This window comes from Eulemur rufifrons, chromosome 15 (genome assembly GCF_041146395.1).
Source record: "Eulemur rufifrons isolate Redbay chromosome 15, OSU_ERuf_1, whole genome shotgun sequence".
Taxonomy (NCBI): Eukaryota; Metazoa; Chordata; class Mammalia; order Primates; family Lemuridae; genus Eulemur; species Eulemur rufifrons.
Window position 1 is genome coordinate 62,900,241 of NC_090997.1, and position 14,718 is coordinate 62,914,958.

The following is a 14,718-nucleotide window of genomic DNA, read 5'->3' on the forward strand; positions in this document are numbered from 1 at the left end:
TGACTACTCCAAGGGGGCTGAAACCAGTCACTTATACCTGGTGGTGATTCCCCAGTGACTAGTGCCCAGCTGTCTCTCTCCACTGGGAGAGAGCCAAATGGACATGGAATCCCTGCCTCACGCTTAGACTCTGACTCAGTAGGTCAAGGACAAGGTCCGACAATGTGTAGATAAAAAGCTCCCCAGGTGACAAGAATTTGAGAACCTTAGATTCTGGAGCAGCTGATAAAGCTGGATCTCCAATAACATCACATGAGTTGATCACTATGGGGACTGTAACGCAAGCCCTTGCTTTTCATACTGTTGGTATGGCTCAGAGAGACAAGGATTATGTTCTCATCATATATAAAAACATCCAAAGTGTATATACCCTTTCTAAATGGGATATATGAGCCATGAAATACTATGGTGAATTGTTTTTTTCTGTCACATCACTCCTCTTTGGTTATTAATATTTACCAAATTTCTCATGGTGGAAACGTAGTTACAAACAAGAACATAATTCTATTACAAGTGTTTTAAGATTCAAAGACCAGTAGGTACACTGCCAAATTAAGAATGTGTTCAGCTACAAGTTACAAAATTCTCAGCCAATAGTAACATCAGCAACACAGGGGTCTATTTGTCTCATATAAGTAAGATTGCAGAGATAAGTGGTTGCTGGTATTGGTCTCACAGCTTAAGAGTTGGAGCTGTTGTCTCTGTAGTTCTCTTGGACTTTCCTTCGTGGGCACCAGGGGACAGCTGCGGCTCCAGACGCTTTGCACTCAAGAATAGATGAAGAAGAGGGGACAGGACCAGGGTGCTCTACCCCATCTCGCTGGCCAGACGGCATCTCATGGCCATGCCTGGCTGCAAAGGAGGCTGGGAAATCGAGTATTTCACTTTTAGAGTCTGTGGTGAAGGCACTGACTAAAGGAAAATGGGGAGGGATTAGGTGTCAGACGAGCCAGCCTACAGTGTCTGCCACAGTTTTCAAATTACATATTATGAAGCACTGTTTAATTAAATCTGGAAATAGCTGATCAGATAGAAAGTAATAAATTGTCACAGAAAATATTGGTATGAAAATCAGGCATAAATATCTCCACTGTCAGTAATTAAACATGTATGTATTGGTCTTTCATTCTCTGTTGGAACTAATTCTAGTTGTTTAAGAACTTCTGTTCCTTCAACCAATTGCCTACATAGGAGAAAAAAAATGGAAAATTTAGTCAGTCATAAATTTTCACAGCTTACATTCCCAAATGGAGTCCTACCCAGCTACAGCTAAGGCTACTTCCTACGAAGTAAATTAACATCAGTCATAAGTCTCCTAAATAGCTCTAGATGTGTTCACTTAGCCACGTCTACACGGATACCCTCATCCAGGTGGCCAGCCCTCCTGCCTGTGACTGGCTCCTGGCTGGCCCCCACCATCTGCTCGGTGGCCTTCCCTCTGTCTCGTCACTACAGTCAGGATGATCTTTTAGAAATACAAATCTGATGTCACCTCCATGCTCAAAATACAATAATTTCCCATTATCCTTAAGATAAAGACCAAAAATCCCCACCAGGACCTACCAGAGTCAGCATGGTCTGCCTCCCATGGCCCTCTGGGCACCCAGGTGCATGTCCTCTGCTCCAGCCAGACCAGGTTCCAGTACCTCAAGAGCCCCATACTCCCTTCCTGTCATAGCTGTCCCCTTTGCTCTTTCTTCTCACCCATTGGCCTGGTCACTTCCTGACCTTTCTTCAGATCTCAGCTCTGTCATCACTTCCTCAGAGAAGTTTCCCAGGCCTTCCTGCTCATGTCAAGGTCCCCTTCTCCTTTAGATGAGTTCCCAGGGTTGAAACCTTTTATTTGTATGCTTCTTTGATAAATTTCTGATTCTCCCAAGAGTGCAGGGATCACACTTGTGCTCAACACCTAGCACAATGCCTGGCACACACCAGGCACCTGACCAGCATCCTCTTAGCGCACCAGTAAGACAGCTGAAAGCCATGCTAGTTTGAGCTCTGTAAACACTCGCTGGCCATGAGCCAGAACTCCCTGAGGAGTGGAGTTAGCCTTCTGATGGTTCTTTCAATTAAAAGAGGGCAGCATGGGGCAGAGAGATAAGGCTAAGACATAGGACTGGTGCCCTCGTCAATGCTTGGGCTGGGACAGTGGCAGGGGAAGGGCGAGATTCCATCTCATGACCTTACAGGGCATGGTCAGTGCCGACCCAGACTGCGCTCTGGCCCTTGCTTTGTCTCCGGGCTCTACTTTTGCCATCCCAATCAGAAATCATGGCACAGGACAACAAGAGGTACATTCTGAAGATGAACAGCACATGATAAATGGGCAAATTCACCTCTGTTGAAAGAGGATATGAAGTCTGTTCTCCAAATGGGTTTCACAAATATTGAATGAGCACTTACTTCTCCACTGTGACAGGTGTTAGGATATAAGATGAGTGAGACCCAGACCCTGCTTTAAGTTGTTCACAATGTGCCAGAGAGGACAAAGAGGGCACTTTCTTTTGGTAATCAGGGAGGTTTCTAACCTGAGCCTTAAACAGGATTTTGGCAGACTGAAGGGAGACTGGAAGGAACAAGATAAGCAAAGGCCCAAAGACTGTTCTGGGAGTGATGGTATTATAGTCTGGCTGCAGCTTGGCTGCCAATCTACAAATTGCTTCCCAGTTTACATCTCCAGCCTTGACCCAGCTTGGATGTCTACCTCCTGGGATGTTGTCAACTGGCTGTCCTATAGGTATCTCAGTCTGAAACACAACTTGTCCAGCCTGAACTCGTGAATCCTCTCCCAATCCTCCTTGTATTCTCTACCTTGGTGAATGGTACCGGCCATCCAGCCAGTTCCCAGATCCTAGTAGTTACTCTAGACCTGCACTGTCCAGTATGGTAGCCACTAGCCACATGTGTCTGTTTAATTTGAATTAAATAAAATATAGTTCCTCAGTCACACTAGCCACATTTCAATTGCTCAATGGCTGCGTCTGGCCAGTGGCTATCAAACTGGGCAGGGCAGACTATAGGACATTTCCACCATCACACAAAGTTCTATTGGGCAGCACTGATCTGGACTCCTCCCATGTCCTTGCCCTCAACATCTAGACAGTCGTCAAGTCCCATTGGCTCTAACTTCTCATATCTTGAGTTTGTCCACCTATATCCCTTGCTCATCTGCTAGTGCCTTAGAGCAGGACTTCAGCTGTGGTCTATTATGACCATAGCTTCTTAAGTGGTCTCAATACTTGCCTTTTCATCCTTTGCCAATTCATTCCTCACATCTGCTAAAGAGATTTTTTTCAAAATGAGAAGCTGATCATGTTCACAATTTAAAGTTCTTCCATAGCTCCCATCACCTTTGTGTGAGACCCATGCTCAGGAGCACGGCACCCACAGCCTGTTGGGACCTCAGCCCAGGGTGACCTGCTCCTCCAGCTTCTGCTCTCTCTGATCTCCACTGGGCACTAGGCTCTCTGAACCATACCACTGGTATATAAAATGCTCTCTTCCTCCTTAGGACCACCCTGCAAAAAGCTCTTCACTCTTCCTAAAATCGATTTGACTGTGATTTCTAGTCTTCTCCATCTGGCTAACTTCTACTTCAGCAGTCCCCAACCTTTTTAGCATCAGGGACCGGTTTCATGGAAGATAATTTTTCCACGGATGGGGGAGGGGTATAAGGGAAGGCAGGTGGAGCTCAAGTGGTGAAGCAATAGGGAGCAGCTGTAAATACAGATGAAGCTTTGCTGGCTCTCCCTTAGCTCACCTACTGCTGTGCAGCCAGGTTCCTAAGTTTCATGGGAGTGGGGAGCTTAGGCAGTGATGTGAGGCCCAGTTCCAAACAGGCCATGGCCCAGGGGTTGGGGACTGCAGTTCTACTTGACTTTCACTATTCAGCTCACCTTCTCGTGAAGCTTTTCATGACCCTCTCCCACTGTACAAGTCTCTTGAAATTAATTCCCCCATCACTATCCCCAACATCTACCCCCATCCAACACGTGTATGCACAAATGGAGATCTTATAGGCCTGCATTGTGATAGTCTTTCCCTAGGAGACCACTCTGTGGTTCATGCCCTGTGGATTGCTGCAGTCTCTCCTGAAGGGCATTACATTCTTCATCCATCTGAAGAAAGGGCAGTTTCATGTACTAGAAACTAGAACTTAGAAGGAGAAGGAGGGCCTGTCTCAGATCGGAGAGGAAACCTCTGTATCTCTCTGGACCTTGCTAACTGTGTCTGGGCTTCTAGAAGCTCAGACACACCAGGGAATGCTAGCGATAAGGAAGAGGCAGCCCTACAACTGGGAAGGAAGGTGCCCCTGAAGGGGTTATATTTCATCTAGTTTAACCAGATTGTCTAGTTGCCTATTATGTTATTACCTTTCTGCTTCTCCATTAGTGTTTTGTAAGGTCTTGTTTAAAGATTCCAGCCCAGCTCCAACTGATTTGGAGATTTAAGGGATAAATTTAGATCATACTTGGGCCAGAACAATGAAAGGAGTGCAGTGCCTCCCTGAGGCTAAAGTGGTGATCACAACAAAAATTAGAGATTTCCCCAAGTGGAAGGTGAATCACAGAAAACAGGAATCATCAAAAGGAGACCAGCGCTCTCCCACACTACGGCCATCCTGTAAGGCTCTGTGCTCATTTTGACGAAAGGAGTTGGAGGGTGTTTTCTTATCCCTGTCTCCTATATTCCCAGTGAACCATTCACAGAACTTGCCTAGCCCGTGCCTCACTGTTGTATAGCTGTTGGTTTCCTAATATACTCTAAGCTTCCTGAAGAGCAGGAATTGTGCTTTTCCCCAGCACTGAGTACCATGACTGGTATATTGCAGGTGCTTCATAAAGCTCTGGTTGAATGAGTCAGGAAAACAGCAGAAGTGAAGGCCGAAAAAAAGACATGGAGCCGGAGAGTAGAGGACTTGGAATGGCACTCGAGACTGCAGGTGTTGCATATGCGGAGGTGGTGATGGAGGATTTGAAGACTGTAAAGTAGTCACATTTGTGTTTGAGAAAGGAACCTTTAGCTGAGATACAAAGGATCACCAAGCAGTCAGTAGAGGGCGGAGTGAGTGTCAGCAAGATGGCAGAAAGAGATTTAAATGATCTGAGAAATGGTGAGGGTTATTTGCATTTAAAATTAAGAATGCATTTTCAAAATCACAATACAGTTTATTTAGGATGAAGACAACTCATTATTTTAGGTTCTGCATCTACTAATGTAAAGTCAACTCTTTAAAGATATCTTTTGGATGAAAATACACTTTCTACTTTTTCAACCTGGAAATATTACCAAAGCATTATGCTGAAGGAATTATCGTGGTTAAAATGAACACTAGTATGAAATTTCTTCAGGAGTTGAAGGTCAATAATTATCCCTATGGAGTGGCTGGAATAAATCTAACAGTTATTCAAAAAAATTCTAATATTTTATATCATTTCAGGGAAGACAAGGAAAGCTCTGCCCACATTCACTTCAGTAATTAAAGAGAAAGATGAAACACTGGAGTGATGAAAAGTATACCATCACCCACTCTAGGTCCACATGCCTATAAGCATCTTCCTAATAATATTCTAATAATAGCTATTATCTGAGATGTTTACATATTTAAAGTTGTTCAGTAAAAAAAGTTACACGTAACTTGCATAGTTTTTATCTCTTCACCATGTCCATGGACAATTACTTAAACGGCTTTACCTCTTCACTTCTGCATATAAATCTATCTACATTATTATGCACTATGGTATGGTTGATAGTAATTAAGAATTGATAATATCCTTCAGGCTGAAGATAGATGGATGTATGGATAGACAGAGACACAGAGAGACAGAACATTATCATGGCTGTGCCTAAATGGTTTCTGTGTATTTTTTGTATTTTCTTTTAGAGACGGGGTCTCACTCTGTCACCCAGGCTGGAGTGCAGAGTGCTGGCCCAATCATATCTTACTGCAGCCTTGAACTTCTGGACTCAAGTGATCCTCCTGCCTCAACCTCCTGAGTGGCTGGGACTACAGGTGCACACCACCACACCCGGCTAATTTTTTTATTTTTTGTAGAGATGAGAGTCTCACTATGTTGCCCAGGCTGGTCTTGAACTCTTGGCCTCAAACAATCCTCTGGGATTACATGCATGAGCCACAGTGCCCAAAAGTTTCTATGTTTTTATAGATAGCAAGCTTCTTCCAAAATATTGCTAAATATTTTTGTCTATATTTGTACTACTTTTGCTTTTAAGCCCTATCTTTAGCTCTCCATAGACTATGTACAATATCAAAATCTTTTTGAATGACATTTTTACATGTGTGAATATTATATAGACAAACTTACAATGTACATACCCAAAAGCCACGTATTTTCTATCTAGATAGGGAGCTGCTTGTAGTGTGATATAGAATTGTGATCCATTGCTGTGGCGGCCTCTGTTGGCCATTCCAAGAACTCCCCTTTTATTATGAAGAATTGAAAAGTTTTCATCTAGGAAAGACAATAACCAGTAGATCATTAAACTATTTGTATTATTTCAGTTGATTGTAACAATTAAGGAACAAATAGAATGCTTGGCAACAATGTCAGTCATATTTATCAATACATTCCAAATTGGTTCATATTACTTTCAAACATTCAAATGGGCTGTTAAAAAAAGATAAGCTGTAAAATCTTATTAGAACTATTTAAATATTTAGCTTTAGTTTATCTTTGCCATAAATAAATGTACAAAGAAAATTAATAACGTAAAAGGAAGTATACACAGTACTTTGCTTAAGAATAAAAGTCAACAAACTTTCTCTTGTTTTGGTAGTGGTATTTCATTCAAAGTACCAATGTGATCATTAAAAACACCTCCTCTGAGAAGTCTTTCTGAGATCTGCCTGACCCCCAGCATCTTACACATAGCTCTAGGGCAGTCCTTATAACACTCTAATTATTGATTTACGTGGTGTTTCCTCTCTGGTAGGAGAAGGCAAGGAACCTGTCTCCTTGCAGCTGTAGCTCTAGGCCTCCTACCACGTTAATTTGCATAGGTATGGCCCTAAGTGGGTAGACTTCCATTCCATTCAATTTTCCATTCCATGAATTTTTTAAATGATGAAAGGAAATTAATTTTTGCTTATTTTTAGTAATTATCAAATAAATTTTAATCTCAAACCTTATGTAGATTGACCCAGATTTTATGGAAAGCAATAGTTTTTTTTTTTTTAATGTAAGATAAATAAGTAAAAAGAATTGTACAGTGACTATCAGGCTACCATTTTCAGGAAGTACCATTTCCAGCTTTGCCTCCAAGTTCAAATACACAGAAGGAAGTGATGGATGAAAAATTCAATAAAAGTTTTCACTCGATAACTTTATAAAGTTCTGGGAATAATTGAAAGATATTGTGGGGGTGAAGGGAAACTCATATTTTGGGGTAAAATTTTCTGAACTCCTTCAATATGAATATTAACTGTCCATAAGATGTTATTAAACTACAATTGCTAACTATTATTATTTTAAGTATCAAAACTAAGCAAACCAAGCAACTAAGCCATATCTGTGGTGGTTACTTTTAGCTTGTTAAATTACAAACTGAATAAAAAGCTCTGAAATACAAATAAGGCATTTTTGTACAAATGAGTCTATCTAACTACACTGATGCTCTCTATTCATTTCAGTAGAATATAGGAATAACCCATTAATTTCACAGAAGATTGCATGGAATGGAAATCTGCCCAAAGCAAAGACTAAGAGAGTTTTAACAGAATGGTATTTGTCATTGCTTTTAGATATTATGAATTTATTTTTCTTAAATTGTGTAAGCAATAGGAAAGAAAATTTATAGAGTTGTAACATTTTTAGCAAAAAGTCTTTGTTTATGGGGGAACTTTAAAGCAGTTAATCGTAATACCTATCAAAAAAAAAAAATGCAACCTGTGTGAGAGCATATAAAACAGATTTTTAAAGGGGCCTAGAGCCCTTCCTATCTCCTGAAGATAATTATTCAGGACCCTGTGGAACTCCTGAGAGGACAATTTGGAAACCACTGCTATAAAGAGACAATAAAGTATGGTTTTAAAAGGTGTAGGTAGTCCCCAACTTACAAATTTAAAATGTATGGATGTGAAAACTAAGTGACTACATTATGGATTCTCTAGGTATAGAATGTGTATGTGGATCTTAGTTGAGTCTTTCCCATTTTAAAAGAGCTGTTAATGCTTTTTAAGTCTCTTTTAGTTTACAGTTTCTTAGATCTATCCCTTTCTTTTCCTTACATTTTATCTATTAATGAATCTGAGCTATTGAACCTCTAGAATTTCTCCCAGTCTTTTTTTTTTTTTTGAGACAGATTCTTGCTCTGTAGCTCAGGCTAGAGTACAGTGGTGTCGTCATAGCTCACTGCAACCTCCAATTCCTGGGCTCAAGGCAAGTGATCCTCCTGCCTCAGCCTCCCTAGTAGCTGGGACTACAGGCACGTGCCACAACTCCTGGCTAATTTTCCTATTTTTTGTAGAGGTGGAATCTCACCCTTGCTCAGACTGGCCTCAAGCAACCCTCCCGCCTCGGCCTCCCAAAGTGCTAGAATTATAGGCATGAGCCACTGTGCCCAGCCTTCTCTCAAACTTGAGTTTGTTGACTGAACACACAACATGTTTCTCTGTCCTCTGTCCTGTCAGTTCTGCTATAGTACTTGTTTGGAAAAATGCAAATTTATTTCAACTTGACCAATACATTAGGGAACAAGTTGAGTGTTACGCCTTTCACTCCTGCTTGTATTCTGAATGAAACCTGCATCCAGCTGCTTGGAGCCACATAGGAATACATATCTAGATATTTACCTGGCTACCTAAGGTGGTATTATGAGCCACTTGCACATCTGGGGTTCTGATTGCAGAAAACTCTCCTTCTACCACTTCAAAATCACTCAAAAGCTGCAACTTTTCCCATACCCACCTCCACAAACAAACTTCAGGTCTTTTTCAAGGTAAAGTGCCATATTTATTATAGTATATGTTTCTTGACCATTTAACATACGGAAAATTACGTTACTGGTTTTTTAGGTCACTATCCTGTTCTTTAATGTGTCACTGAGAAAGTTTTTTTAAACCTCATTCTTGCCATAAACCCAGTGATTTTTATTGTGTGATGTTGCAGAGTGTGGAGATTTTTAGGAACACATATGGCATGCTATAACAGAACTGATTGTATTTCTTGCAGATTGGCAGCTGGGTCCAGAGACTTAACCAGACTCAAGTTCTATCCCTTTGGTAGCGTGTTCTTTCAACAGATGGCTCATAATGTCTAGTTGTCTCTGTTTTTGTGAAGTTAGCAGATTGATGCACCAAATGCTTAGATCCATTATTTAACTGAGGCAGCAAAATGGTGATATTCTAATTGTATTATTTCCTTTTCATTTATTGCTTGGAATATTTTTATAAAGAGATGTTTCTAGTCGGGTGTATTGGCTCAGGCCCGTAACCCTAGCACTTTAGGAGGCCTAGGTGGTAAGACTGCTTGAGGCCAGGAGTTTGAGGTTCTAGTGAGCTCTGATGACGTCACTGTTCTCTAGCCCCAGCAACAGAGCGAGACCCTGTCTTAAAAAAAAAAAAAAAAAAAAAAAGGTGTTTCCGCTTATCTACAGTTTGGTTCAGTTCATGTAGGAAAGGCAGAATAAATGCTTGGTTCTTTCCCTATATGTATCAGTTTTTAAGACAACGAATCATCGCCCCAAAGGTAATCAATTAGGCTTTATTTTATAATATCATTATGAACTCATGGATTTAAAATATTTTTGGGGTTTTGATCAATTGTAATTACTTTTCTTTTTGAAGCTCAAATTACTACATCTTTAGTCAGTGGGAACCACTCCAAATTGGCTCCTGAGGCCTTTTGAATGTAAAGTAATCATTAATGGAGCTTTTGCTATCTGATAGAACATGAGGTTCCATGCTCATTTTGTGCATTTCCTGCCTGAGGCCTGGCATCTGCCATTTCTCCCAGAAGCCCTAGTTTCTTTCAGTGAGAAATGGCATTTCAAAATAATCTAAATTTTAGAAGTGCTCATTGCTGCTGGCTTGGTCATTTTTTATAGGCCTCTCCAGTGGAGAGAAAGCTATATATATAGATTTGAAACTTCTTGAGTTTAAAGTGCTATTTCCAGGACTATGGAGTATTTTACTTATTAACCTCTATTATATTTCATCTGTATCTTCTTTCTTCCACATTGAGAATCCTTATTCTCAAAGATACAAAAAAATGATGAAATTAGAATATCCTATAATTACTGACTTTATTCCACATTACATATAGAACAGTCTCTGAATGACAATACTAATAATACCCATCACCAGTATAATTACTCAGAATAGTTTTAAATTTTTTTGCATATATTCATTTTTTCAATTTTTAAAAATAGGCTATACCATTGCCTAAGCATATAGTTATTATATAAGGTAATCCTTTTACTCTTCATTAAATTTTAGTTCTACAAGCAACTATATGATTAATGCACTACCAGTCCTATGTCAGGGTCTCTCTTATGTTTAATAGTTTGGTTGTGTGAAATTCATTCCATAGTAGATTCTACAAGAAGGGGTCATGGCAACACTCTGCCCTGAAGTTTTGCATTTTGATAACTGTGTGCCCTTCATAATTCAAAGTCAGTTTGGCTGTATATAAAATCCTTAGTTCACATTTCCTTTCCTTGATCATCATAAATATATTACTCCATTTTCTTTTGACTAAAGCATTGCTATCAAAGAATATGATGATTTAATTTTTCTTTCCCTTATAAATCATTGGCTCTTTTTGCCTGGATTCCCAAATAATTTTTCCTTTTTCTTTAATGTTCAGTAATGATACTAACATATGTCTTGATGTTGGTTGTTCTGCTTCAGTATTGTCAGGTACATAGAGTTGCTTTTTCAATAAGTATTTTCAACTTTTTATACATATATTTTTATTTGAAGTATAAACATTTTTACTTGTGGCATAAGCATATACTTGAGGTATACACAATTGTCAAAATATATCAAACATCTAAGATACATGCATTGTATTAAAATTTTTTTTATTTGCACATAATTTTTATTTATTTTTTTATTTTTTTATTTCAGCTTATTATGGGGGTACAAAAGTTCAGGTTACATATGTTGCCCATGTACCGCCTATCCTCCCGAGTCAGAGCTCCAAGCGTGCCCATTCCCCAGACAGTGCACATTGCACTGATCATGTAGGTATACACCAATCCCCTCCCCAACCCCCCCCAGTCAGCACCTTCAAGCGTGACCATTCCCCAGACGGTGCGCAACACACTCATCATGTAGGCATATACCTATCCCCTCCCCCCACCCCCACCTCAGTCTAATATCCAATTGGTATCATTCCCAAATGTGCATTTAGGTGATGATCAGGGAAACCAATTTTCTGGTGAGTACATGTGATGCTTGTTTTTCCGTTCTTGGGATACTTCACTTAATATAATGGGTTCCAACTCTCTCCAGGAGAACCAAAGAGATGTCGTATCACTGTTATTTCTTATAGTTGAGTAATACTCCATGGTATACATATACCATAATTTACTAATCCAATCCTGAATTGATGGGCATTTGGGTTGTTTCCACATCTTTGCAATTGTGAATTGTGCTGCTATAAACATTCGAGTACAGGTGTCTTTGTCATAGAATGACTTTTGTTCCTTTGGGTAGATGCCCAATAATGGGATTGCTGGATCGAATGGTAGGTCTATTTGAATCTGTTTAAGGTATCTCCATAATGCTTTCCACAGGGGTTGTACTAGTTTGCAGTCCCACCAGCAGTGTATGAGTGTTCCTGTCTCTCCACATCCACGTCAATGTGTTGTTTTGGGACTTTTTGATAAAGGCCATTCTCACTGAAGTTAAATGATATCTCATTGTGGTTTTGTTTTTTTTTTTTTTTTTTTTGTTGAGACAGAGTCTCACTTTGTTGCCCAGGCTAGAGTGAGTGCCGTGGCGTCAGCTTAGCTCACAGCAACCTCAGACTCCTCGGCTTAAGTGATCCTACTGCCTCAGCCTCCCGAGTAGCTGGGACTACAGACATGCGCCACTATGCCCGGCTAATTTTTTCTATATAGATTTTTAGTTGTCCATATAATGTCTTTCTATTTTTAGTAGAGACGGGGTCTCGCTCAGGCTGGTCTCGAACTCCTGACCTTGAGCAATCCACCCGCCTCGGCCTCCCAGAGTGCTAGGATTACAGGCGTGAGCCACCGCGCCCGGCCTCATTGTGGTTTTGATTTGCATTTCTCTGATGATTAGGGATGTTGAGTATTTTTTCATATGTTTGTTAGCCATTCTTATATCTTCTTTTGAAAAGTTTCTATTCATGTTGCTTGCCCACTTTTTGATAGGGTTGTTTGATTTTTTCTTACTGATTTTCCTGAGTTCTAAATAGATTCCTGTTATCAGTCCTTTATCTGATGTGTAGTATGCAGAAAATTTTTTCCCATTCTGTAGGTGGTCTGTTTATTCTCGTGACTGTTTCTTTGGCTGTGCAGAAGCTTTTTAATTTAATCAGGTTCCATTCATTTATTTTTGTTGTTGCTGTGGTTGCTTTAGGGGTCTTCTTCATAAATTCTTTGCCTAGGCCAATGTCTGTAAGGTCTTTCCTACATTTTCTTCTAGAATTCTAATTGTTTCACACCTAAGGTTTAAGTCTGTTATCCACCGTGATTTGATTTTTGTGAGAAGTGAAAGCTGTGGGTCCTGTTTCAGTCTTCTACATGTGGCTACCCAATTTTCCCAGCACCATTTATTGAATAGGGATTCTTGTCCCCAGAGTATGTTTTTGTCTGCTTTGTCAAAGATTAGATGTCTATGTAAGGATGGTTTTATATTTGGATTTTCTGTTGTGTTCCACTGGTCTGTGTCCTTGCACTTGTGCCAATACCAGGCAGTTTTAAGAACTACAGCCTTGTAGTATAGTTTGAAGTCTGGCAAATTAATACCTCCCATTTTGTTTTTATTGCTTAAAATTGCTTTTGCTATACGGGGTCTTCTCTGATTCCATACAAAGTGTATAATTATTTTTTCCTATATCTGTGAAAAATGATGTTGGTAATTTAATAGGGATTGCATTGAATCTGTAGATCACTTTGGGTAGTATAGACATTTTAACAATGTTGATTCTTCCGATCCACGAGCATGGTATGGTTTTCCACCTATTTACATGTTCTGCTATTTCCTTCCTCAGTGTTTCATAGTTCTCCCTATAGAGGTCCTTTACCTCTTTAGTTAAATATATTCCTAGATATTTTATTTTCTTTGTTGCTATTTTGAAGGGTATTGAGTCTTTAACTTGGTTCTCCGATTGACTGTTATTGGCATATATGAATGCCTCTGATTTGTGTGTATTGATTTTGCAACCTGAGACTTTACTGTATTCATTAATCAATTCCAGGAGTCTCTTGGTTGAATCCTTGGGGTTTTCCAGATATAACATCATATCATCAGCAAAGAGTGAGAGTTTGATCTCTTCTTTCCCTGTTTGGACTCCCTTGCTTCTGCTCTCTTGCCTGAAAGCTCTCTCAAGGACTTCCAATACTATGTTGAAAAGTAATGGGGACAATGGGCAGCCTTGTCTGGTTGCAGTTCTAAGTGGGAATGCTTTCAATTTTTCCCCAGTATGATGTTGGCTGTGGGTTTGTCGTATATGGCTTGTATCATTTTTAGGTAGGTTCCATCTATGCCTATTTTGTTAAGCGTTCTTATCATAAAAGGGTGTTGAATTTTGTCAAATGCTTTTTCTGCAGCTATAGAGGATCATATGGTTGTATTAAAATTTAATAAGTATATCTTCGATGTTCAGTTTGATAATGTATAACCACCATAAGGTAGAGAATGTCAAATCCTCTTTATATTTTGGGGAAGTTTTCTTTAATTATAGTTCTTAGCATTCATTTTGTTTCCTTGCATTAGTTTATTTTTTTATTTTTCAAATTTAAAAATATGCTTTATTCATGTATTTGGAACTTTGTATTTTATCTGGTATTTTTTTGTTTCTTTTTTTTAATTTTTTTTATTTTTTTGTTTTTCAGCTCATTATGGGGGTACAAAAGTTCAGGCTATATATATTGCCCATGCCTCCCCATCCCTCCGAGTCTGAGCTTCAATTGTGTCCATTCCCTAGACAGTGCACATCGCACTCATCATGTAGGTATGCACCCATCCCCTCCCCCCACCCCATCCCCCGCAGTCAGAACTTCAAGCGTGTCCATTCCCCAGGCAGTGCGCATCGCACTCATCAAGTAGGTATACACCCATCCCTTCCACCCAGCCCCGACCTCTGTCCTTGCATTAGTTTAATTCCTTAGAGATACCTATTGTCTAATGTTGGATTTTCTCTTTCAACGTTTGTCACTTTCTTATGAATCCTTTTTATCTTTTTTCATTTCTCCTTGCTGCTGTTTGGTCTTTGTTTATAGACCTCTCCTTCTCCTACCTTCTACTTCTTTTAGGACGTACCTTGTATTTTTATTTGCTCTGTGTTCCTTCTAGTTTACTCATTTCTGAAATTATTTTTCTTTTATTGCTAATTCTTTCTTCAGTTCTGTCACATCATGTCTAAGTTTTTCTAATACTGATTTATGAGCTCTTTCATGTCTTGTATCATTTTGTTAATGTCTTTTAGCTTATTTTGATATAGACTGTACAGTTCTAATGTAGAGTTGATCCTCGAACAATGCAGAGGTGAGGGGCATTACACT

The 14,718-nt window shown here is 39.6% G+C and overlaps 1 protein-coding gene across 1 annotated transcript in view; it reads right to left on the reverse strand.

The window, feature by feature from the left end:
* Window positions 1-1,071: 1,071 nt before the first annotated feature.
* Window positions 1,072-14,718, reverse strand: part of PPIL6 (peptidylprolyl isomerase like 6) — a 29,977-nt gene continuing 16,330 nt past the window's right edge. Inside the window, exons 6-7 of the mRNA XM_069489076.1 lie at window positions 6,338-6,473; window positions 1,072-1,183 (exon numbers count right to left, since the gene is read on the reverse strand). Coding sequence (XP_069345177.1) covers window positions 1,072-1,183; window positions 6,338-6,473 — 248 coding nt within the window. The remainder of the gene's footprint in view (window positions 1,184-6,337; window positions 6,474-14,718) is intronic.